The 23164-nt window shown below is 40.3% G+C and overlaps 1 protein-coding gene across 8 annotated transcripts in view; it reads right to left on the bottom strand.

The window, feature by feature from the left end:
- Nucleotides 1–23164, bottom strand: part of LOC108433088 (receptor-type tyrosine-protein phosphatase S-like) — a 209459-nt gene that overhangs the window by 92572 nt on the left and 93723 nt on the right. For 3 of the 8 annotated variants that reach the window (XM_017707415.2, XM_037530992.1, XM_037530995.1), the window contains exons 7-8: nucleotides 9647–9757; nucleotides 7266–7277 (exon numbers count right to left, since the gene is read on the bottom strand). In XM_017707415.2, coding sequence (XP_017562904.2) covers nucleotides 7266–7277; nucleotides 9647–9757 — 123 coding nt within the window. Of the gene's footprint in view, nucleotides 1–7265; nucleotides 7278–9634; nucleotides 9758–23164 lie in introns of all 8 variants that reach the window. The other 5 variants (XM_017707420.2, XM_037530991.1, XM_017707422.2 and 2 more) reach the window with 3 other exon arrangements.

Below are 23164 nucleotides of genomic sequence, written 5' to 3'. Positions count from 1 at the left end.
AGAGAGAGGGTGTACGAGAGAGAAAAGGGGGGAGAGAGAGAGAGAAATGGAGGAGAAAGAGAGAGAGTGTGTGTGTGTGTGTGTGTGTGTGAGTGAGAGAGAGAGAGAGAGAGAGAGAAAGAGAGAGAGAGAGAGAGAGAGAGAGAGAAATGCAGAATGCTGAGAACCACAGTTTTAAGTATTCAGCACTGCTTAGAGGGCCTCATGAAACTTCCAGGTAAATTGTCAGATTTAGCAGGAGCGGCGCAAACAGAGGATCAGAAAATTCCCTAATCCCAACCCACAAGACAGGGGACAGGAACGCACAGACAGAGAGAGACTTGCACGGATGATGGAGAAAGGAGGGGAGGGACTGAGCAACAGAGCCTGACTAAGAACCAAGAACTAGGGCGTCTTAGCTCACAGCTTTTAGAACGCAGAACTGGATTTCATACTCTGAAATTCACTCAGCACGTAATCAAATCTGATGCAACAGTTCGGCCAAAAATTCATTTACACCTTACTTTAAAGTATTTAATTAGCCAAGACAATGTTAGCAGCCTAAGTTTGCTTTTTTACTTTAGCACTGAAGCTACGAGGCTAATGTAGCTAAGAAGTAACCAGTTAGCATTGTGCAAGCTGCATGCTAAAATCATCGCACCTGCCTCACACCACACAGAGATGCTAAGTGATCTCCAACCGACTTGCATATGTGGATTCAAACTGCTGTCTATAACAAAAAAGACTTGGCTAAAAAAGTCACAGCAGCCACGTTGACAGCTGAATTTTCTTTGTGTTTTGGTCTTGTGTGTCATACAGTAGCAGAAACCACATAAGCAAGTATTTGTGTCCGGAATTTGGTTACTTCTGTAGTTAGCTACACTTGTTAGCCACATTAGCCACAAAGCTCCAGCACAAAACTAAAGGAGCACGCCTCAGACAGCACATATCCTGGCATGGGAAAAAGGGTCATTTTTATTATTTTATATATCTTTTTTTACCAAACTATTACTTTAATATGGACATCAATACGTGGCAAAAGTGCCATATTCACAAAATTATTAAATTACCACATTCCAAACAATTAGCACCACATTTACAGAACTGATTTAGCAAAGCTGCTAACATCCATTCCATAAGAGTTACAATGCATCAAGTACAGTACCAGTCAAAGGTTTAGACAGAGCACTTAATTAAGCCTTTTTTAGTCTGTTTTACACATTTACATTGTATAGTAATAGTGAAGACATCAAAATTATGAAATAGCGCTGTTGTTGGAACAAAACCCTCGTATCTCTGTTTTTGTTGTTTCTCAGTTTTTGACAATTTGAAAATGCCTGTTGTTCTTTACATTGTGCGCAAATTTCATGAAGGATGGACCAAAAGAAACGGCCCAAAATGACTTGACTTACAGTAAAGTAGGTTTTTCCTTCTGCTGTAAAGTTACCATTTTGGAGATGCAGGGTTTTTCGACAGCAGTGATATATGGAAATACACCAAATACCACTCAATAGAGTCTTGAACTTAGCCCCTCTTTGCCTTGATGCTGCTTCTGTCAAGCAGCTTCATGAGCAGCCACTTGGGATGCTTTTCCAACAGGCTTGAAAAAGTTCCACACAGGCAGAGCTTTGGCTGTTGAAAATTACCAGTCAGCGTAAATAATCATTCTTCTTTTTGATTTTGGAAATAAATTCATATATAGTCAGTTTCACTATGGATGTTTGTCTTGGAAAAAAAAAATCCAAGCCTTTCGGTCCAAATCTTTAAGAATTTGAAAAACAAAATGTCCAAATTTTTGACTGGTACTGTACAGAGCAGAGTTTTTTTAATACTGTGTAGATGTTGAGATGAAGCAGCTACTGCAGTAGCTGGCAACAGCCAAGCTGTAATGCATTACAAGGTTTTGCGCACATCTTGGATGCAGGGGGAACGTTAAATTTAATGAAGCAGTTCAAGCCCAGGTTCTTGTTTCTTGGGTGTTAGGTACGGCTGGAGCCCAGCCAGGTATCTGAGCAAAAGCGTGTACTTGATTTTGCGGCTCACGGGGATTCGCCGCTCAGGATCAAGCTTTTGAACGCTAGCTTTAGCCAAGGGGGAGTATATAAGCCCATAAGACTAGAGTATAACACAACTCCATCAGCTTCAGGATAAACTGTTTAGCCCAGTATCTCTACCCAGGTAATCAGGTCAGCACTGCTTTTTGGAGATAGGAGAGATTTAAAGGAGATTTAGGGAGGTTCATATGGAGACTTAAACGTTATAGGATGATGTGTAGATTGCAAAAGGTGCCCATGGGAAAACTTTCCAGACTGAATTGACTGTTTACTGGCTGGTAAACAAATCTGACCAACCAGGAAGCCTTTTTTTCGGGTCACTTGACAGCTGTTTTGATGAACCGCGTCCGAGTACAAATGCTGTTGGCTTGGAATATACCTACTCAAACGCTCGTTATAAATGCCACATGAAATTAAAAAAATAATTTCACACCATTTCAAATTTCCATTTAGCATTCGCCAGAGGATACCCAGAATTGGACAACAAAATTATCACATGAAAAACAAATGTTAGGCCTAGAACAGCCATTACCTTGATTTAGGAAGGGTTATTGTAATGATGATGAGGGCATGCAACACTACGGATTATCATCCAGGCATATTTAGACAAGAGTTATAACAACAGCACAGCACCAATGGCAAGCAGCATTCACAGTATTCAGCATTCAACGAAGAACACCAGACTGTTTCAAATTTAACATCTTGGGAAAAAAAAATGCAACAAGCACAGAGAACATTCCAGGAGCACGGGTCTGAATGTAGACTAATGACGCTATTATCATAACTTTATGGTGCGCTGATGCATAAATGCAAGGGAAAAAATAGCATAGCGTTTAACTGATTTGATTCAAAATAGCCCTTTCTAAACGGATTACAGTAGATAGCAGCAGTTTGACAAGCCAGTCAACTGGACATGACAAAGAACAGGAAAGCTCATGAATATCTATTGTTAAAGATTCATTTTAGGGCCATAGCTTAAAGTAATAAAACAGCAATGGCCCTGAGGTCTGAAGAGCCATTTGAACTACCCAGCTGAATCGGATTTGGCAGTGTAAGACAGGCGCATTAAACTGAATTAAACTGAATTCTCACAGTACATGTTTGCTGTCATCAAGAAGGCCGCGGCCGCTTTGAAAACCGTGCTGAGCACGAGCTCAGTTGAGTGGCTTATAATTTTACTGCCCCCATAAGAGCCACAGTCAAGCGCTAGCTTCCAAGGGTGAGGGCCAAAGGGCGACCATTTTGCAGACAGCTGGAGGAGACAGCGGGAGGCCGTCCGCGCCAGGTCTCAATGACACCATGGAGCCGACATGTCATCACTGCCCACGTTAAAACGTGTCCTTTTGGGGCTGATCTGAGAGGAGTTTGTTCAGTAATGGTTGGTAGGAGAACAGCACAGTCCCCATTTTTCCATTAGGCTAAATACAGCTGATCAGTCAAGACATGTTCAGTGCCTGAAGTTTGTTTCTTAGTTTTGCACTGGCGTTAGGAAGCTAATGTAGCTAACAGCCCTACTGGAAAAAAAACGACACATACTAGCATGAATTTCACTCTGATCTACACTCACCGGCCACTTTTTGCTAGTAAAAGGTTGGGCCCCCTTTTGCCTTCAGAACTGCCTTAATTCTTCATGTCATACTTTCAACAAGGTGTTGGAAACATTCCTCAGAGATTTTGGTTGGTTATTTGAGTTACTGTTGCCTTTCTATCATCTGGAACCAGTCTGCCTGCTACTCTGACCTCTCACATCAACAAGGCATTTTCGTCCACACAACTGACCGCTCACTGGATATTTTCTCTTTTTTGGACCGTTCTCTGTAAACCCTAGAGATGGTTGTGCGTGAAAATCCCAGTCCTTAAATCACCTTTCTTTCCTATTCTGATGCTCGGTCTGCACTGCAGCAAGTTGTCTTGACCACCTCTACATGCCTAAATGCACTGAGTTACAGCCATGTGATTGGCTGATTAGCTATTTGTGTTAATAAGCAATTGTACCTAATAAAGTGGCTGGTGAGTGTAGACTTGTCTTTGCTGATTTATGCTGCTCTAGTGCTGATTTAGCTGATATTGCTGCCAGCATACAAAACACAACATATTGCTGTTGGTGAAAGAAAAATTCATTCAAAATCTCCATTTTTGAGTTTTTGACATAATTTGAAAATGCCTGCTGCTCTTTACATTGTGTGTAAATTTCATGAAGAATGGACCAAAATAAATTTCCCAATATGACTGGAAAAAAAACTCTGGTTCCATTGACTTACATTAAAAGTTAAATATGTTTTTTCCTTCTCCTGTAAAGTTACCATTTTGGAGAACTGACAACAGCGATATGCTGGTTTTGTGACCAGCATATTAATTTCCATTACCTCTGACCAGCAATACAACATTTAACACTCAACATATTTTTTTCTAGCAGGAAAGTAATGTGAGTAATAGGGTTAATGTAGATAACAAGTAAAGGAAGTGATAATGTAGCCAGCATAGTTAGTAGAATAACAAGCAATGGAAGTAATAATGTAGCTAATAGCTAACAAGTAATGTAATTCATAATGTAGCTAACAGGGTTAATGTAGCAAGAAGTAATGAAAGTAAGTACAGTATGTAGCGGACAGAGTTAACAGAGTTAACAAGCAATTAAAGTAATAAAATAGCTAACAGGGTTAATGTAGCTAAAAAGTAATGGACTTTTCAACAGTTGATACTGACTTATGACTAAGTTTTAATTGCTTCGTCACTGCATTAGTCTCATAGCTCCAGTACAAAACTAACGAAGCAAACTTCATACACCAAATATATGTAAATTTGATATTTGCAAAGCCATCATTTTGAACTGCAGACTTATTAAAACTTTTGGTAACTATTATTTAAACAGCATTTAAGTTATGAGTTCTGAGAAGCCTGAGGCCTCATAGAGGCCCTTGCGGTTTAGGAGATTACAACAGACCTTTACAAAGAACAAGGATCTAATGAAGCACTCCTGTCCGACAGACGCTGAGGCGTCAGACACGCAGGATGCGTTTCACCCTTGATTAACACGTCCGGTGAGAACGGGGGCGCCTGTGCCTGTGCCTTTGTTTTGCGACGCGTCGCTCTGAATCACTTTAAGGTTTGACTCAGCTTTCAGTGACACTCCTGAGAATGGGAACGATTTAAGAGCTTTCAGTGTCAAAATGATGGAATGAAAATAAAATGCTGTCTAATCACATACGAACCCGTCTCCATACAAAAACAAACAAAAAAAAAACCCTCACAAAATAACAGACCAATCATGCCACAGCATGCCCTTCAAAAGTACAAATAAATAAATAAATAAACAAATTGCCACCAGACACACAGGACCAGAGCCAAATCAGAAATTAGAGCCTGTATTGTGAGCAGAAACTGACCATCTTCATTTGATCCTACAGTTTAAGAATACAGAGTGACTCCTAAAACAAGCATTGATTCAAACGTGCCGATATGGTAATCAGGGCTTAAGCTTGATCAGGGATTATTATTGCATTTTATCACTTGTTAATCCCTATTGATATCTTAATCCGTGCAGCATTCGCAGTAATCCGCTTTCAGAATGTGAAGGTGAGAAACGCTCTGAGGGCCAACCGCTCGCAGCGACCAAACATTTTTGGAATTATTCTTCACGTGGTGGCTCATGCTGTGTAATCTACTGTAACCTACATTAACACAATCTGGCATGACACATTCAACATGGGGTGATTAGCACTTCATATTAGTCAACACGGGATTATGCGGGTTGCAGGCCATATTGGCTGTCAACTGAAAAAGCCCAGTCATACACTGTGACACGTAATGTGGCGAGTTGATTAAAATGGCTTATGAAAACAGACGGTTTTGATTTGTTATTGTGTGTTTGATATGTATTTGTACTAAATCACATTTGACTACATTAAGCAAGGCCTATGCAAATGAGTCAAGGCATTTGCTTAGCTTATAGGAATATTCTATTTAAAATACATAATTCAACACACCGAATGATCCACACTAAGGCAGAATTTAGCCCGGATAAATCCCTCCCTTGCCTGCTCATTTGTTGGGTTTTTCAAGTCATGTGACCACTAATTCACATTTAGTACATTTAAGATAGCTGCATAACGCCTGGGGAACTATGACAGTTCCTCCAACCTGACTCAGCGCTAAGCGATCACATAGTGACAAATGGTCTCTCAGTGAAATGTGCCTTTAAACCATTTAAGTTAACTCATAAATGGTCAAATTTGGCAGCCTCGTTATTTAAAAAAACAGGTGGAACTGAACTGCACGGCACTGGAAACTACAATGTGTAGCTATTTGTCCTTACAATGCAGTCACAACCGGTGGTAAAACACTGTTTGACTTGAAAAAAGCTTTACGCAGTTTGAATGGAAAGTAAAATCATTGTTCTTGACCCTACTCTGAATTCAATTTTGGCCCATATAAGCTCTGACGGTGTTAAGACAACATAGCGCTGAGAATTTAGAATGTTAAAATGTGGCTTTAACGGTTCACCTGTTGTTAAATATGAGCCCTTCTCTTGATTAGTACCTGGCCTATGTCGTTGAGAAACATAGTCAACTGCTGCTTAAAGCACATCAGTAACCTGAGGGTTAATAGACAACCAGCGGACACTATAAGCACAAACACACACCAACAGCAATAGCAAGCAAAGGAGCACGCCACAAAGGAACCAGCACAGCAATGCAGATGGATCAAAAAAAGCATACGTTCCTCACGAAAGCAGACAAGACAGGACACAGGCAGTGAGAATAACAAGCAATTACAGCGGGGGGAAAGAACAGAGCACAGGAGAACAGTCAAGGAGCCAATCCAAAAGCATCTTTCCGTTCAGGCATGCAAGCATTCGCCACATTCTCCCATCATGCATAAAGTTCTCGGTTTCCAATTGCTGGGTTTCCATGGCAACGCGTGCAGAGAGAGAGAGAGAGAGAGAGAGAGAGAGAGAGAGAGAGGGACGGGGTAGGGGGGACTTCTGATAGGAAGGGGTTTTGCAAACAAGAGAAAAGATCCCACAATGCAATGCAAGTGACTAACATAAACCTGGACAGATGCAAGTGCTATTTCGGCTAATCTTTCACTGCATTAGCTTTGCACACTGATACGTCTACACTGTCTGATACTCTGTCCACTCATTTTTATGTCATTGTTTTTTTGTTTTTTTTTGTCTGAATGAACTAAAAAAAGCCAAAAAAGAGAGAAAAGAACCAAAAACACACCAACCTTCTCGCAGCTCTGGGGGGTGTAAGGGGGGTTGATGCAGAACACAATGACATGAGGAGCCGAGAAGAAAACCAGGAAACACAGAAAGAGAGTAAAAAAGGCCACCGCAAAGGACTTTTCAAACCTGCCACATTCCCCTCCTCCTCCTCCTCCTCCTCCTCCTCTTCCGACCAAACCCACTGCTTACCTTTTCTTCTTTTTCTTTCATTTTTTTTTTTTATTACACAAAGCATTTTATTATTATATCCAAACCAATAAACAATCAGTTTTTATTACGTTTTGTGGCAGTAGCATTGAAAATATAGAAGCCCCTTGTATCCTAGCTGGCAAGGCCTTGATCTACTCTGACAGGAAATGAATTATTTTTTAAATAAAGAAAGAAAACAAACATAAAAAGCAAACTAAGGACACCAAAGTCACAATGCAGAGAACTGTAACTGTTACTTTTCTGGCGATGTACATTTGTTATATACCGTACCACTTACTTGGAAGTTACATTCATGCATAACATGTGTAATCTGAAACATGTCAGTAGTTCCCATTGGTTAGAAAGAAAAGAAAAGAAAAGAAAAGAAACAAAGCAGAACAAGCACACACAAAGACCTGCAATAAGTTAGTAGAGTTAATCAATATTAATATATTAGTGTCATGCAACACCTGGAAACATCAGATTGACTCGTTAGCTTTAGCATCAGCCTTAGCTAATCACTGCTGTGCACTATAAGTAATGCATATTTGACATGAAACCAGGGGGTGCAAATTTGGTCTGAAAGTGTGGGGACCAACGTCAGGAGACTAAGGATTACATCGAATAACTTGTCGTAAAACTATAAATAAAGTACACCAACAATTACATTCATTCTATTGATATCTCATGTTTTATATGTTAATATTAAAAACGCAAAAGCAAATATATATTTACTTGTTTCTATTGTGTCACTAAAGTTCTTAGTCTCAATCTGATTTCAGTACGATATTCCGATAATGATACATTTATAATAATTAAGGAGAAAAAAAGGAAGAATTATCAATAACTGTCCAGGTATAAGTGAACAAACAATCATAATATGGTTAAAAAAGTGCTGAAAACAATCCCAGGGCAGGTTTGTCCCTATTTCTTTTGTTATTTACTATATCTAAATGACATATCCATCTATTCTGGGATTAATTAGAGTTTAAACTGTAATTGACAGCTAGTATAGTAATTAATATGGGCTCTTTTGCAGCTCAGCTATGCACTTTTTCAGCAACCATCCCACATCCACCAAAATTATCTCAAAAACTGAAGGAAACATGCCCCCCCACCAGTGCACACAACACATATTTCAGTGCTAATGGGAGCAAAACAGTCATGTTAAATTGGTTTTCTGGACATGGATTAAGCTTAGTCTTTGGATTATTTTGGATTTTCAGAAGGGCACGGCTATACGCTTGAATGTAGGCCAGGACTGTGCTTAATCTGTGTCTGTAAAATTAATTAATCCAGATTTAAATGCATCTTATCTGTGCACTGTGTAAATTCAGCCCCGGCTCTGCTGTGCCTTCATTTTGTTTGTTTGTTTTCCACACAGGCTGCTTTTAGCTGTAAGCTAGTACCTCTATAAAGACTGATTAACAGCCCGCGAGGCATCACACCTGCTTTCACAGGTACTAATCTTGAGTGACGGGCCGGTGCGGAGGGTCCATATACTCACCCGCCTCCAAGCCACATAGAGGCCTCTCTCTTTCCCACCCACTCACCTTGCTTTCCTCTCTCTATTAAATTAGCATAAGCACTTTCCGCACCGCTAGGCCTCGAATGGTGCATCGTGTTTAGCCCAACAGCAAATATCGCTAATTGAGTTTATAGAAACAATTACACACCGGCAAAACCCCAATTCATTTCGTATCAATTAGCCTCTTTTAATGGTTTTAAGCTCCAAATTGAGAGTCGAGGGGAGTCTGTGGAGAAACGAGCGTCACAAATGACAAGCTTTGCATATGTTTTTTTTTTTTTTCCTTTGCAATGTGCAAAGTCCCATGGCCTAGGAGCCAGCGGCTTATTCTGGAACAAACAATAAATATTAATTTTCCACTAATGGTGCCACTCTAAAATTGGCACCTTCCACAAAAAAGAATGATGCCACTTGTGACTTGTATTTTTTTTTCTTCTGTTGACTCTGCATATAATATTGCAGTGCAATAGTTATCTTGTAGTAGGAATTGTCCATTAGGAAAAAAAAACATACAATTACATTACATACAGTAATTATCAAAAGTGCTGCAGAGGCATTTTTGAGATTTTTTAATCAAAAAAGCAAGCAAAGAAATAAAAGAGCAGCTCTCTTGCTGAGGTTTGAAGAAAATCGCATTACCTACGGAGTACCTACTGTATTCCGTACCTCTCACGTATAGATTGGCAGGGGACGAGTAGCGTACGCCCTGAGAATTCGACGCTACACACTCATATTTCCCCTGATCCGTCTCCTCGCTCCGCTCGATCTGCAAGGCACCTGGAGAGAGACAGAGAGAGAGGGAGAGAGAGAAAGAGAGAGAGAAATAAATGAGCAAGAGAAAGAGATAGTGTGGAGGTTGGGCAAGAGAGGTAGCCAGAAAAACAGACAGGAAGAGAGTGAATAGATAAATAAAGGAGCAAGAGTAAGAATGAAGGTATTGGACGAGAGAGGTAGACAGGCAGGCAGAAGAGAGAGGGGAGTGGTGGACGAGCAAAGGAAAATAGCGAGTGAGAGAGGAAGAGACAGCAAAAGAGAAAGGAATTGTGATTGTAATATAAAATGAGAGCGAGAAGTGAATGTGAAGAAGGACAGAGGGAGAGAGAGAGTGAGAGAGAGTGGGAGAGATGGGAAAGGTGGATTGGGACGAAGGTAAAAAGGAGCAGCACGATGAACAGATGGAGGTGAAATGGGGGAGGGAGGATAGCAAGAGAGAGAGAGAGAGAGATAGAGATTGGGGGGTGAAATACATGAAATTAATAATTCATAAATCCCCTTATTTTAACTAAGAACACTGCATAAACTGCATCTCATTAACATTTACAAATCCCCCTTCTGCACTAGCTACGTATCTATCAGCATCATATTAATAGCCTGTGTTATTCCCTCATTCCTCGCAGCATCTTCCCTCGAGTGTAATCTTCATTTGAGTCAGTGTGTCGGAATGCCACTGCCTCTGAACCTTCCTTTTCTTTTTAAAAACAAAGAGCAGTCCTGCTAATCAAATTTACACAGTATTATGTAAATATAGTCGATCAGGCTAATAGCTTACAGCCACCAGTTAGCATTGTGCAGACTGCATCTGTTAACTGCAAGCTGTTGTGTAAATAACGTAATTTAAGTAAAACGGAAATAGTCCACAATAGTTCACATGGAAATAGTTCACAAGAAGCTTGCTTTTGTGTTTTTTGACACTTTACAACACACCGTTATCTATAAAAATGGGCTAAATCATCATTTACTTCCAGCCTTTCCAGTAGCTCTGTGTTTTGTGTAGTGTCTACTAACTTTCCTTCAGGATCAATAAAGTATCTATCTATCTATCTATCTATCTATCTATCTATCTATCTATCTGTCTGTCTGTCTGTCTGTCTGTCTGTCTGTCTGTCTGTCTGTCTGTCTGTCTGTCTGTCTGTCTGTAACAAGCACAGCTGAAAAGAGTAGCAGCCGCCATCCGGAAGCCTGAATTAGCTGCACATTTGTTAATCTCGCTTTTGAGTTTTTTGACACTTTATAAAACCCTGTCTTTTAAAAAAGCACCAAAATAACTAGCTTAGCTGAAAAGAGTAGCAGCCGCCATCTTGAAGCCCAAATTAGCTCGCACATATGTCCTTTTGACTTTTGCGGGTTTTTTTTTTACACTTTACAACATGATGTTATCTTTAAAAATGGACTAAAGTAACTAGTGTAGCTGAAAAGACTAGCAATAGCCATTGTGAAGCCTGAATTAGCCTCATATTTGTCCATTTTTGCAGATAAAACACACTGTCAGAAACCCACAATAGCACGCTCCTTGTGAACTATTTCTCTAAGCAATTACTCCTTTTCTGGTTGCTTCCCTCTGTATGAGCAGCATGAAAAATGTCCGCTGGCTTTGCTCTGTTTTAGTTGTTCAACAAGCTGCCATCACTCATATTTTAAAAGTAAGAGAAAAAAGAGGAGAAAAGGGAACACAAATGAACAATCTCTACTGCTCAGCTAGGGATTAGCCAAACACGCTAAGGGCGGATCATCAGAGAACATCTCCCAGACAGGCGACGAGTCAAATTTCACATGAAAAGCTTTCTAACGAGACAATGGTGAGGCTTTTCTCAGTAGCAGCGGCAGCGGCGAAGCTAATAAGGGCTCTAAAATGAAGAGAGCTTCTCTCTTTCTCTGCCTGTAGCCGGGAGGTGGCTGTACGCCTTCAGGCCGCAGATTCACATCGTGATGATCTGTAGCTAGGATGAGTCACTGAGAGCTAGCATTAGCCAGCCAGCTGAACTGACTCCACAGAGAGGGAGGGAGAGAGAGAGAGAGAGAGAGAGAGAGAGAGAGAGAGAGAGAGAGAGAGTGAGAGGGAGAGAGAGAGAGACAGAGAGAGACAGACTAGCCTAATTGAAGTGGAAAACACTGAGAGAAGCACAGTGCTGGTTATTTTTCATTTGCTGAAGGACTTGAGTGCACTTTTTCCACTCTCCACAGCTAGCTAGCACACACAACTGTGAGCATGACTAAGCATTATGCTCATACAGAGGCAGAAGGATTTGGTCTCAGGTGTCCTTCCCAGCGCTGACTGTTCCACACAGTGTAACTTTGTAAAGCTAAGCCAAGCTGTGTGTTTAGGTGCCCATAAACCTCACATCAAACTCAAGTCGAGTTCAGGTCAAGCGGGACAGTGTAAAACGGGATGCTCAAGCTAAGTGACATTAGCAGTCTGACAGTTCATTATACACTTTTATGAGTAAAATAAAAACCTATTTATGTCTATAGCTAACAGCCTTCTTGAAGCCTGAACTCTGTGTATGCTTGTCCATTTTTATAGATAACAGCATGCCATGCAGAATCGGAAACCTCAAAAGCAAGCCTATTTGAGATTATTAACACCTTGCCACATAAGCTTCCATTCTGTATAAGCTACACTAGCCTCTTAGCTCCACTAAAAACTAAAGAAGCACACCTTGAGCATCACACATGGCTTGGCTGAGGAATTTGTGTAAAAGACTTTTAGCCAAACTATTTCTTAAAGATAAAAGGAGCTAGGGTGTAGAAGAAACAATATCACTCCCATACCCTGGCTTGAGTGAAAATTTGGGGGGATGCTTCAGGGCAATACCGTGAGGAACAGAAGGTATATTATATTAATGTGATGCTGACCGATACGTAGCCAGTGCAAAAACTACCTTTTAAGCGACTGTTTTCAAAGTCCCTATGAGAACGTCTGTTCACTTAGTGGCCATCTATGCAACATTGCTGGGCAGTTAGTTCAAGCCTTTCAAGACCAGGGTCCCAGGTTCTCTTTGAATAAGAAGAGACATAAAAGGGAAACTAGATCTCTGCTGTTGTCTTAGATTGGAATGATATTCTAAGTGGTGGGATTGAATTATTTGGAAGCTACCAACATCTTATTTTGTATACCTCTCATCTTCTTTTGTTTACTTTAGTATGCAGCCTCATTCAGGCACTTAGGCAAAACATACTTATGCAAAAGTTTGGATGCCCCTGGTTGAGTGACATGTTTGAATGTCTATGTGAGAAGTAAACACATCCTCTACAGAGAACACATTTTTTATTTTCACACTGCTAATTTTAACGCACGTGTACAGTTAATTTGCTGGAAAAATTAAAACAAAAAATGTGGTCTGTGCAAAGGTTATGGCATTATGGCAGTATATTTTGCCTTCTTTCAGTATGTTAAACTGCAAATAAATAGAAATTGTCACTGAAATGTTCAGAAAATGCCATTTTTGGGTCCATTCCCTGTAGAGGATGTGTTACTTTCACAAAGAAAATCAACAGAACTTGTCAGTTGACTGGGAGTGTTCAAACTTTTGCAACCGCACATCTACTGTTTTGGATGTGGGTGTTTCTCACGTTTTGTTTAATGTTTGCCAAAAAGTGTCCCATTTTACCTGAATTCACCCTAAATCTGATACTTTTGCCTGGTTTTCCTTTGACCTTGTCGCAAGCCTAAATGTTACTAGCTCACCTTCCCCCAGAACACCTTTCCTTTCAATAAACGGGTTGAAGGTAACCACAGCAGAATAAAGAGTGACCCGCCATCCCTTTAGCTCTAACCTGTCATGGCACATTGTGCTCTAAACCTCACCTGTCGAAAGGCTTCAGTGTAGCAGGCTTTAGCCCCCAACACACACACGCACACGCACACGCGCACACACACACACACACACACACACACACACACACACACACACACACACACACACACACACACTAGAGCTAGCCCTCCGGGGAGGTGGTGTGCTGATAATAAGAGCAGACGAATGCCTCACTCTGTCTCTCTGCGGTTGAGGAGAGTTGGTCCTGGCAACAAATTCACACACACACAGACACACACACACACACACACACACACACACTCGCACAGACCCTGCAAGCAGACCGCCCCAGATTGATCCAGAAGATTCAGGTGGAAGAGACTAATGAGAGTACAGCGCCTCAGAACAAACAAGCAACCGCCCGCAACGGAATAGGTTTGTGTGTGTGTCTGTTTTAGGAGCTTTACGCAGGCAGGTGGAAAGCACTCAGCAAGTGAGGAGGAAGATGAGGCTGTTGTATTTTCCATGAGTGCACACACACACACAAGCATGACTCCTGATGACTAGTTGGGCATTATATGAAACAACAGGGGTTTCTGCAGCAAATGGCATTGTTGAAGCAATTTACAGCAAAGCTTTTTGTTACGGCAATTTAAGGCAAAGTTTTGCCTTGTTAAAGTTGTACTATGTTCCTTTTTTCATTTAAAATTGAAAGAAGTAGCATTACTGAGTCAGGTGAAAGAAAGCACGCTACTATATGATGGTCCTGCATTGCTGCGAGTCACTCTCCCAAGCCTGAAATAATGATTTTAAAGTCAGAGGAGTTTTTCAGAGCACATTATACGTCTTTATGTATTAACATCACACACACAGGCTCAAAAAGAAAGCCTGGTTTGATGTTTTGGTGTCGAATGAAAATCAACATTGCACTAAGATACACTAAGATTTAGGTATGATTTACTTTCTTTCTCCACATGTCCGGCAGTCAGTTCACCTTCCATATTTAAATCTAATTTCAAAACCAATTTCTTACCTTATCACTACAACTTTACCCTGTCTCCTTCTGCTTTTGTGTTGTCTTGTTTCTTTCTGGTGTTCTGTGTTTTATGACGATGGTAAAGGTCTTTGGGTCCTTGAAAAGTACTATACAAGTTCCATGTACTTTTAGTAGTATTGTTGTTATTAGATATGATGGCAATATAAGACAATTCACCTATATCCCAGGAAGATGTCGTTCACCAAGTTTTGACTGTTCTCGTTGCATACACTTATACATACTACACTTTCTTTATCCCTCTCTATTTTGGTCCAACTGTCCATACATCAAATGTGCCAGTGTTCTCAGACCAAACACTACAGCCAAGCCGAGGAGCACATAACTGTAATGAGGACAAACAAGAGCACAGGTGAATCATTTTGGTCCACAATGGTCACGCAGTAAGACACGAATCAATGATGAATGGGGCTGAATGTGGCTCACAAGTTGTGCATCAGTAGATGGGCTAGAGTGTGTAATTGTACACCTACATAGTGGACATATAAGGTGGACAGGAAAGATTCTCCACTCAGCAGCCATCTTAGCAACACCCAAGGCAATTATTTTCAATCATACAAGACCAGACTCCTATTTACTTACATGCAAAGAGGCCTATAAATCAGAACTGAAACTCAGGTTTGCCTAGACTCAATGCACAAAAAAATGATTTTTAAGGTTGATCTGGCTACTGCACATACACATATTTCCACAACAAGTTTTTCTACTTAAGTTTTTACCCAGAAGGAAACTGTCTCTTCTCATTGAAAGGTGGGACTAATACAGCTGCCATTTTCAGTATTTCAGCTATCCCAATCACATTTTAATCAATGAACTGTCTCCTCCTCCTTTATAATATCTCTTATAAAGTGGACAGAGAGTGGGAAATACAAAACAGGTGATTCTAATAAAGTGGACAGTGGGTCAGCAATTGTAGGGATTGTTTGAAAGTTCGAAAGTTTAGTGGCGATAGTTTGGTCAGTGAGGCCTGCAAGCAAATACAGTTGTGTGCCTTAAAGCAAAAACATATTTACACCTCTGGTGAAAATGTTCCCAAAATGTAGCCATGTTCGGTGTCTAATGTTTGCTTCTCTAATTTTGCACTGGAGCTATGAGGCTAGTGAAGCTAAGAAGTAATCAAAAATTATGCACACAAATTTGCTTTGCACATACTGCATGCTGAAATCACCATACACTCACCTCAAACCATGCTAAATCGTTAAGCAATCTCAAATAGACTTGCTTTTGTGTTTTTTGACATTCGATGACATGCTGTTATCTATGAAAAACACCACTATTACAGAAAAATTCAGGCTAAAAATTCAGGGTACTACTGCTGTTTCCAGCTATGCACACTGTCAGAAATAAAAGTTCTATGCAAGTACATTTTCCATTCATCAAGGTACAAACAAATATACATGTTCCATCAAAGGTACAACAGTGGCTTTAAGGTTCAGTTGTGAAACTTAAGTAAGTTTTTCCAGGTGAAAAGTAAATATAAGCCTAATGTTTTAAAACAGAACAATATAATAAAAGCCTGAAGAGGAGACGGGGGTGTGGAGTCAGTTTTCAATGGAATATGGTACAATTATGTTCATACTTTTGCCTACGTCTTGGCCAACTGGCTACATTTGGGATAAGGTGAATGTTATATAAGTTAGATTTACACTCCAGTTATATGTTTGTGTTGAAATGATTCAACAACTTCTATCAGCTTGGTAAGCTCCTAGTAGCTATAACAGGTGAGTAGAGCCATTTTCCTGTCAAAACAGCCATTTGTTAGGGAAAAAATAACTTCCTCGTGTTGCGCTGTACCTGTCAGAGGCTGTAAATCTGAAAGGCAAATGTCTACACATTGCACAGATGCCAAAACATGGAGAACTTCCAATTCGAACAGATAGGAGACTCGAAATACCTCAAAACGGTTGCCTGGGGGTGCAACCAATATGGCGTCAAAAGTGGGAAGACTTCATGTTCGAAGTGAGTTTGTAATGTTCTTCTCTCTCTCTCTCACACACACATGCCCCCCACCGTCACTCGCCCGCTCGCTCACTCTCTCACTGTCTAACTACAGTTCTTTGACGTGTGTTTGGTTCTCCTCTGCAAAATCGCATCCCAGTGGAATTTAGTAACGCTGACTTTTCAGGCAGTCTTGACAAGACAACAGAAAGAAAAAAAGAAGAAAGAAAAAAGGCTGTCTGCTGCAGCAAGCTAACTCATGAGGAGAGAGAAGCAAGCAGGGAGCGAGCGAGGGGAAAGGGGAGCAAGGCCAAAAGAATGGGAGGGCAAAGACCTTGAAACAATGGAAAAGAAGAGAATATGGGAGTTTGTGTTTGTATGTTTGTACACTGTCAGGACAAAAAATGGCCTTACTTTACCAAACCAAAAAGGCAGGGCTGACCTACAGTGTCAAGACAAACAGCTTCTTATTTTGTAAAATGTTTTTTCAAAAAATCTATGCCTGATTTTTTAAAAAACACAGGGCAAAATCATTTCTTTTTTTGTTACTGAAGTTAAGGTTAAGTTTAGGCCTAGAGCATTATTATTATGTATAGATATTTACATAATCAATACAAGATGCATCATCAACTAGTATGGATTGGGGAGCATTTTGCTGGCATAGTTCGGGTCTACTCGTCCTAGGGAAGGGTCATATCCTATCATTAAACATCTGTCCTGACAGAAGTCGTCTCTTCCAGGATGACAACCATCCACAGGGCACGAGGTGTCACCGAATGGTTTAATGAGTGTAAAAATCATCTAAATCATATGCTATGGCTTTCACAGTCACCAGCTTCTAACCCAATTGGACACATATGAGAGATTTTGGACTGACATGTTGGACAGTGCTCTTAACAACCATCATCCATTAAACTAGAGATGCACTGGTATGGGAATTGTGGGCTGAAGCTGATATCCAATATTCACTATGTACATATCTGCTGATGCCGATACTTAAACATTTATAGACTACCTGGATGGGCATTATGAAGAAATATATTATTTATTTCTATAGCGTTAAAAATAAAAGAAATGCAGTAAAATAAATGAAATTCCGAAATGTTAGCACAGTGACCAAGCACCATCTCAACATTCTGCTCTTCCAGAATACAATAATACAATACAGTAAATCTCCAGAGACTCTAGAGACTTTCTAGGATGTATGCCAAGGTACACTGAACTAGATGTCTGCACTCCTGTGGATTCCCGCAGGAAAAATTTCAGTGTTGCATGCACTGGTGGCAGGGGTGGGCCGAAGCCCCCATGAAAAGAAATCCTACAAATTAATGAATAGTCCAAATGAAGTAGAATGATCACTAAATCATATATTTATACATATATATATATATATATATATATATATATATATATATATATATATATATATATAAACGATGTAAAATGACAACAGTAAAACATTTTTAATTTGTCATTCTAAAGAGATGCAAAGCATATTTACATTGGGCGGAAGGCAGAAAACACCCAGGTCGTCGGGCTATATACACCTGCCTAATATGCTGTTGGTTGCATGCTGCCAAAATAGCTCTGACCTGCCGAACCATGGACTCTCAAAGATGCACTGTGTGTGGCAACACATACTTCCTGTACACATCATTAAAATTTTCTTGTGCCACAGTAGCTGTTGTGTCAGTTCAGACCAGATGGGATAGCCTTCATTGCTCTCACGCATCAATGAGCCTTGGGCACCTAAAACCCTGTCTCCAATGTGTGCTTTGTCCCTCACCGGACCACTGTCAGTAGGTACTCACCACTGCTGACTGGAAGCCTATTCTGACCAGGAGCTTTGCTGTTTAGAGCTTTGACCTAGTTGTCTGACCACAGCAATATGGCCCTTGTCAAAGTCACTCAGATCTTCATGACTGCGCATTTCTCCTGCATTCAACACATTGACTGCAAGAACCAAATGTTTGCTTACCGTCTAATATATCCCAGACCTTGACATGCATCGTTGTTGTGAGATAATCAGCGTTACTCACTTCATCTGTAAGTGGCCATGTTTCGTTTTTGTCAGTGTATATCGGTATAATCCACAAGGGACATATGTATGACCTCACATCTTGACATTCTATAAAAGCAGTCCTGTGAGAGTGTGTGTGTGCTCTCATGCATGTGAGTCAGGTAAGGTAAGCTGTGTGTGTGTTCTGGCTGAGTGCTACCAATCGCACTTGCCATCTGTCATCCTCTAATGTATTCATACACACACGAAGCTCCACATACCCAGGTAACGCTGCATGCTGAGTTTCTGGCAACTATGCTTTATGCACACTGACACACACCCTCACACAGGTGGAAAGAGGCAGAAGAACATGGATGTGGACTTCAATATCAGAAAATTATTATAATTACTGGACACTTTATTACAAACCCAACCTTATGGCCCAACCTTGCTGGTTAGAAACTATAACGCATCTGTTGATGCACAATTTAAGTTAGCCATCCTGTAGGGCTTAATCAGTGGTCCTTTTTATCTGAAAAGGAAATACAATATTATTGGTGGACTGAATTCAATTAATAATTGAGCTAATAACGAATGCCATTGATTTAGGGGTCTAATTTGTGTGTTTAGTAGGCTACATGTTTTTAGCCCCTAATATCATAACATATTTACATTATTTATTATATATTTACATTACAGTTAAAGGTACATATACACACATTTGTTTATCTAGCAGATAAATGTGTCTACCACGTCTACCTACATCTAGCTCCATACTGAAAACAAGTTACCATACAGCCTGATTCACTGTCAGAAATAAAGGTCCTGTGCATTTTTCATTCTTCTAGGTACAAACAATGTAAATGTACTCTCAAAGATACAACAGTGGGTTTAAGGTCCAATTGTGACCCTTAAACAAGTTTTTCCAGGTGAAAAGTACATACTTTTCATAACCTAATGTTTTAAAACAGAACAATAAAATAAAAAGAATGGCGACAAGACGGGGTGTGTGGAGTCAATACAACTTAGAAAACATAATTTCAATGGATTATGGTACAATTATGTTCCCTGACTAAAAGTACTGTGATGTACCTTTGACAGAGACACCCCAGAGACACAAAGGGTACTGCCCCAGTGACAGTTGACTACATTTTTTTCTTCAAAGGTACAGCAATGGTTTTAAGGCCCAACTGTGTACCTTAAATAAGTTTTTCCAGGAAGAAAGGCATGTACACTATATTTCCAAAAGTATTCAGTCATCTGCCTTCACACACATATGAACTTGAGTGACATCCCATTCTTAATCTATATTGTTTAATATGATGTTGGCCCACCCTTTGCAGTTATAACAGCTTCCACTCTTCTGGGAAGGCTTTCCACAAGGTTTAGGAGTGTGTTTATGGGAATTTTTGACTATTCTTTCAGAAGCGCATGTGTAAGGTCAGACACTGATGCTGGACAAGAAGGCCTGACCTTCAGTCTCCACTCTAATTCATCCCAAAGATGTTCTATCGAGTTGAGGTTGAGTCAAGTTCTTCCACAGCAAACTCACTCATCCATGTCTTTATGGAACTTGCTTTGTTCACTGGTGCGCAGTCATGTTGGAACAGGAAGGGGCCATCACCAAACTGTTCCCACTGAGTTGGGAGCATGAAATTGTCCAAAATATCTTGGTCTGCTGAAGCATTAAGAGTTCCTTTCACTGGAACTAAGGGGCCAAGCCCAACTCCTGAAAAACAACCCCATACCATAATCCCCCCTCCACCAAACATTACACTTGGCACAATGCAGTCAGACAACTACCGTTTCTCCTGGCAGCCACCAAACCCAGACTCATCCATCAGATTGCCAGATGGAGAAGTATGATCCATCACTCCAGAGAACATGTCTCCACTACTCTAGAGTCCAGTGGCGGCGCTTTACACCACTGCATTCGATGCTTTGCATTGTGCTTCGTGATGTAAGGCTTGGATGCAGCTGCTCGGCCATTGAAACCCATTGCATGAAGCTCTCTATGCTGTTCTTGAGCTAATTTGAAGGCCACATGATGTTTGGAGGTCTGCAGCAATTATGCGCACCTCTGCACACTATGCGCCTCAGCATCCACTGACCCCGCTCTGTCATTTTACGTGGCCTACCACTTCATGACTGAGTTGCTGTCATTCCCAATCGCTTCCACATTGTTATAATACCACTGACAGTTGACTGTGGAATATTTAGTAGTGAGGAAATTTCCCGACTGGACTTGTTACACAGATGGCATCCTATCACGGTACCATGCTGGAATTCACTGAGCTCCTGAGAGCAACCCATTCTTTCACTAATGTTTGTAGAAGCAGTATGCAGGCCTAGGGGCTTGGTTTTATATACATGTGGCCATGGAAGTGATTAGAACACCTGAATTCAATTATTTGGATGGGTGACTGAATACTTTTGGAAATATAGTGCATTTGTACCTTTTCATAACCTTAAAGCCTGAGGTCTTTTCCAGAACTTAAAAAAAAATGTAATTCTTTGAACGTCCTACAAATATGTTCTCTGACTAAAGGCACCTTGAGGGCACCCCCCCAGTGACAAGAGGGGTACCACCCCAGCGACAGTTGAGTATCTTTTTTCTGAGAATATACAGAAAGTGTTCAAAGGACACTAGGGCACTGTGGGAAATGTAGTGCCAGTAAGTGAACTCACACGACGATAATCTTTTATTTTAGCCTAGCAGTAAGGGAAAACTCCACGCCTTTCTTCATAGACCGCTTACAGTATGTTTTGTTCTTTGTACTCATAGTTTTGTCTTTTTTAAAAGTGTCACTGCTGTTTTTTTTTTGCTGCATTTTGTTTATTCCAGCTTCAAAAAACTAAACAGTGTAATGCAAATTGTATATCGAGCAAATGTTGTACCGCAATCATTATATTTCTGCTGTATCAGCCAACCACATTACTATGCAGATCATGCAAATAGCAGCTTTACCTTATTATCATATGCATCAAAGGTTTCCAACATGTCTTTTTCCCCCTTCTCTATCTCTGTCTCTCTTATACACTCACACACATAGCACGACTCACACTTCCTGATGGCAATGCTTCTTTCTCAAAAGATGAAGGGGAAAAAATGTGCTTAATCCATATCTTATGCAATCCACTCCCAGGCTCGCTCTCTCTTTCTCTCTCCTTCACGCTCACGCGGTCCCTCACCGGTTTGAGAGATTTACATTTCAGCCAAAAAGCTTCATTAGCCTATTGTTAATCTTGCCTTTAAAGAGGGCGGCTGCTGAGTGCTGGAACCAGTAAAATGTCACTGAATTTAAAAATGATCCAAGACCAGAGCCAAAGGGAGTGACTGGGACAGGGACAGACAAACAGACGAAAAGCAGGGAGAGGACAAAAGGACACGTGGACAGTATCCAGAACAACACAGGGCAGTGCCCCAGACCAAACAAGGGGAGGGTGACCAAACACCAAAGACAGGATAATGAGCTCACAACCATATAAACTGTAAGAATTTACATTTGCATCCGTGATGCAGGAGGTGAAATAAAATGTAATGTGCAGCGTGATTGACCTATTCAAGCTTTCCATGTTTCACCTCCCCCTCCTGCAGCTCCCACCTACCATTAAGATAAATCGCTCAGCTAGCTCAGAAACCCTCCCTGATACCTTGGCTCACACAGAAACACGTCATGGATGGAAGGAAAATGAGTTTATTTCTGATTCATGTTGATTTTGAGGTCAATACAAGTAAATATGAATAGTAATGGGCATAAAAAAAATCATAAATATATAAATAAATTACTGAAACTGGCTCCAAAAGGTGTCTTAATTTTCTGTCCAAGCAACATGGCCTTGATAAAAGGCACACAGTGGTAGTGCTTCTTTTTATTAGACCTGGCTGTTCGGCCTATTTTTACCAATAATGAGTCTGCTCTAATAATGAGTCTGCTCTAATCAAAAGCTCAGGCTGAGTCAGATCGCTGTATCTCTGCAGCATCTGCGTCACCGTACTCACTCTGAGTGTGAACGGACAGCAGAGAGTATTTTTTTCTGCATAATTTAGTGCACAGTTTCTATTTATTTGCTAAATGTAACATAATTGAAATAATAAAACATCAAATAGAAAATGTTCTAGAACTTTTTCACAGGCAATTTGTTTAATTCACTAAATGCACAGTAATTGTGTATTAAAATGTGCAGAAGTGTGTTGTCTGTAGACAATGTGTGACTTATTTTCACTTAGAAAATCAATAAAACGTGCTTTGTGCATGGCTGTTCAAACATTTGCTTTGGGAAATTGCATTGAAAAAAAAGTCATGATTTAATTTTACCAACATGTTAAACTAAGCAAACAGAGCATGTTTTTTTTTTTAAACTGGGGGTCCCAGTGTGACTGCACACACACACACACACACACACACACACACACACACATATATATATATATATATATATATATATATATATATATATATATATGTGTGTGTTAGAAAATCAACGAAATGTATAATCTGACCAGGTGTGTTCAAACTTTTGTATACAAGTGTATAATCGATGACAGATTACAGCCGAAACCGGAAATACAGAGTAAGAAATAGTGAGATATTGGGTGATAGAGAGACAATGCAATATAGAGTGAAATGACAACGGGATAGAATTGCGACAGAACA

The sequence above is a fragment of the Pygocentrus nattereri genome, chromosome 19 (genome assembly GCF_015220715.1).
Source record: "Pygocentrus nattereri isolate fPygNat1 chromosome 19, fPygNat1.pri, whole genome shotgun sequence".
NCBI classification, from domain to species: Eukaryota; Metazoa; Chordata; class Actinopteri; order Characiformes; family Serrasalmidae; genus Pygocentrus; species Pygocentrus nattereri.
This window is presented reverse-complemented; position numbering and strand designations above follow the sequence as displayed.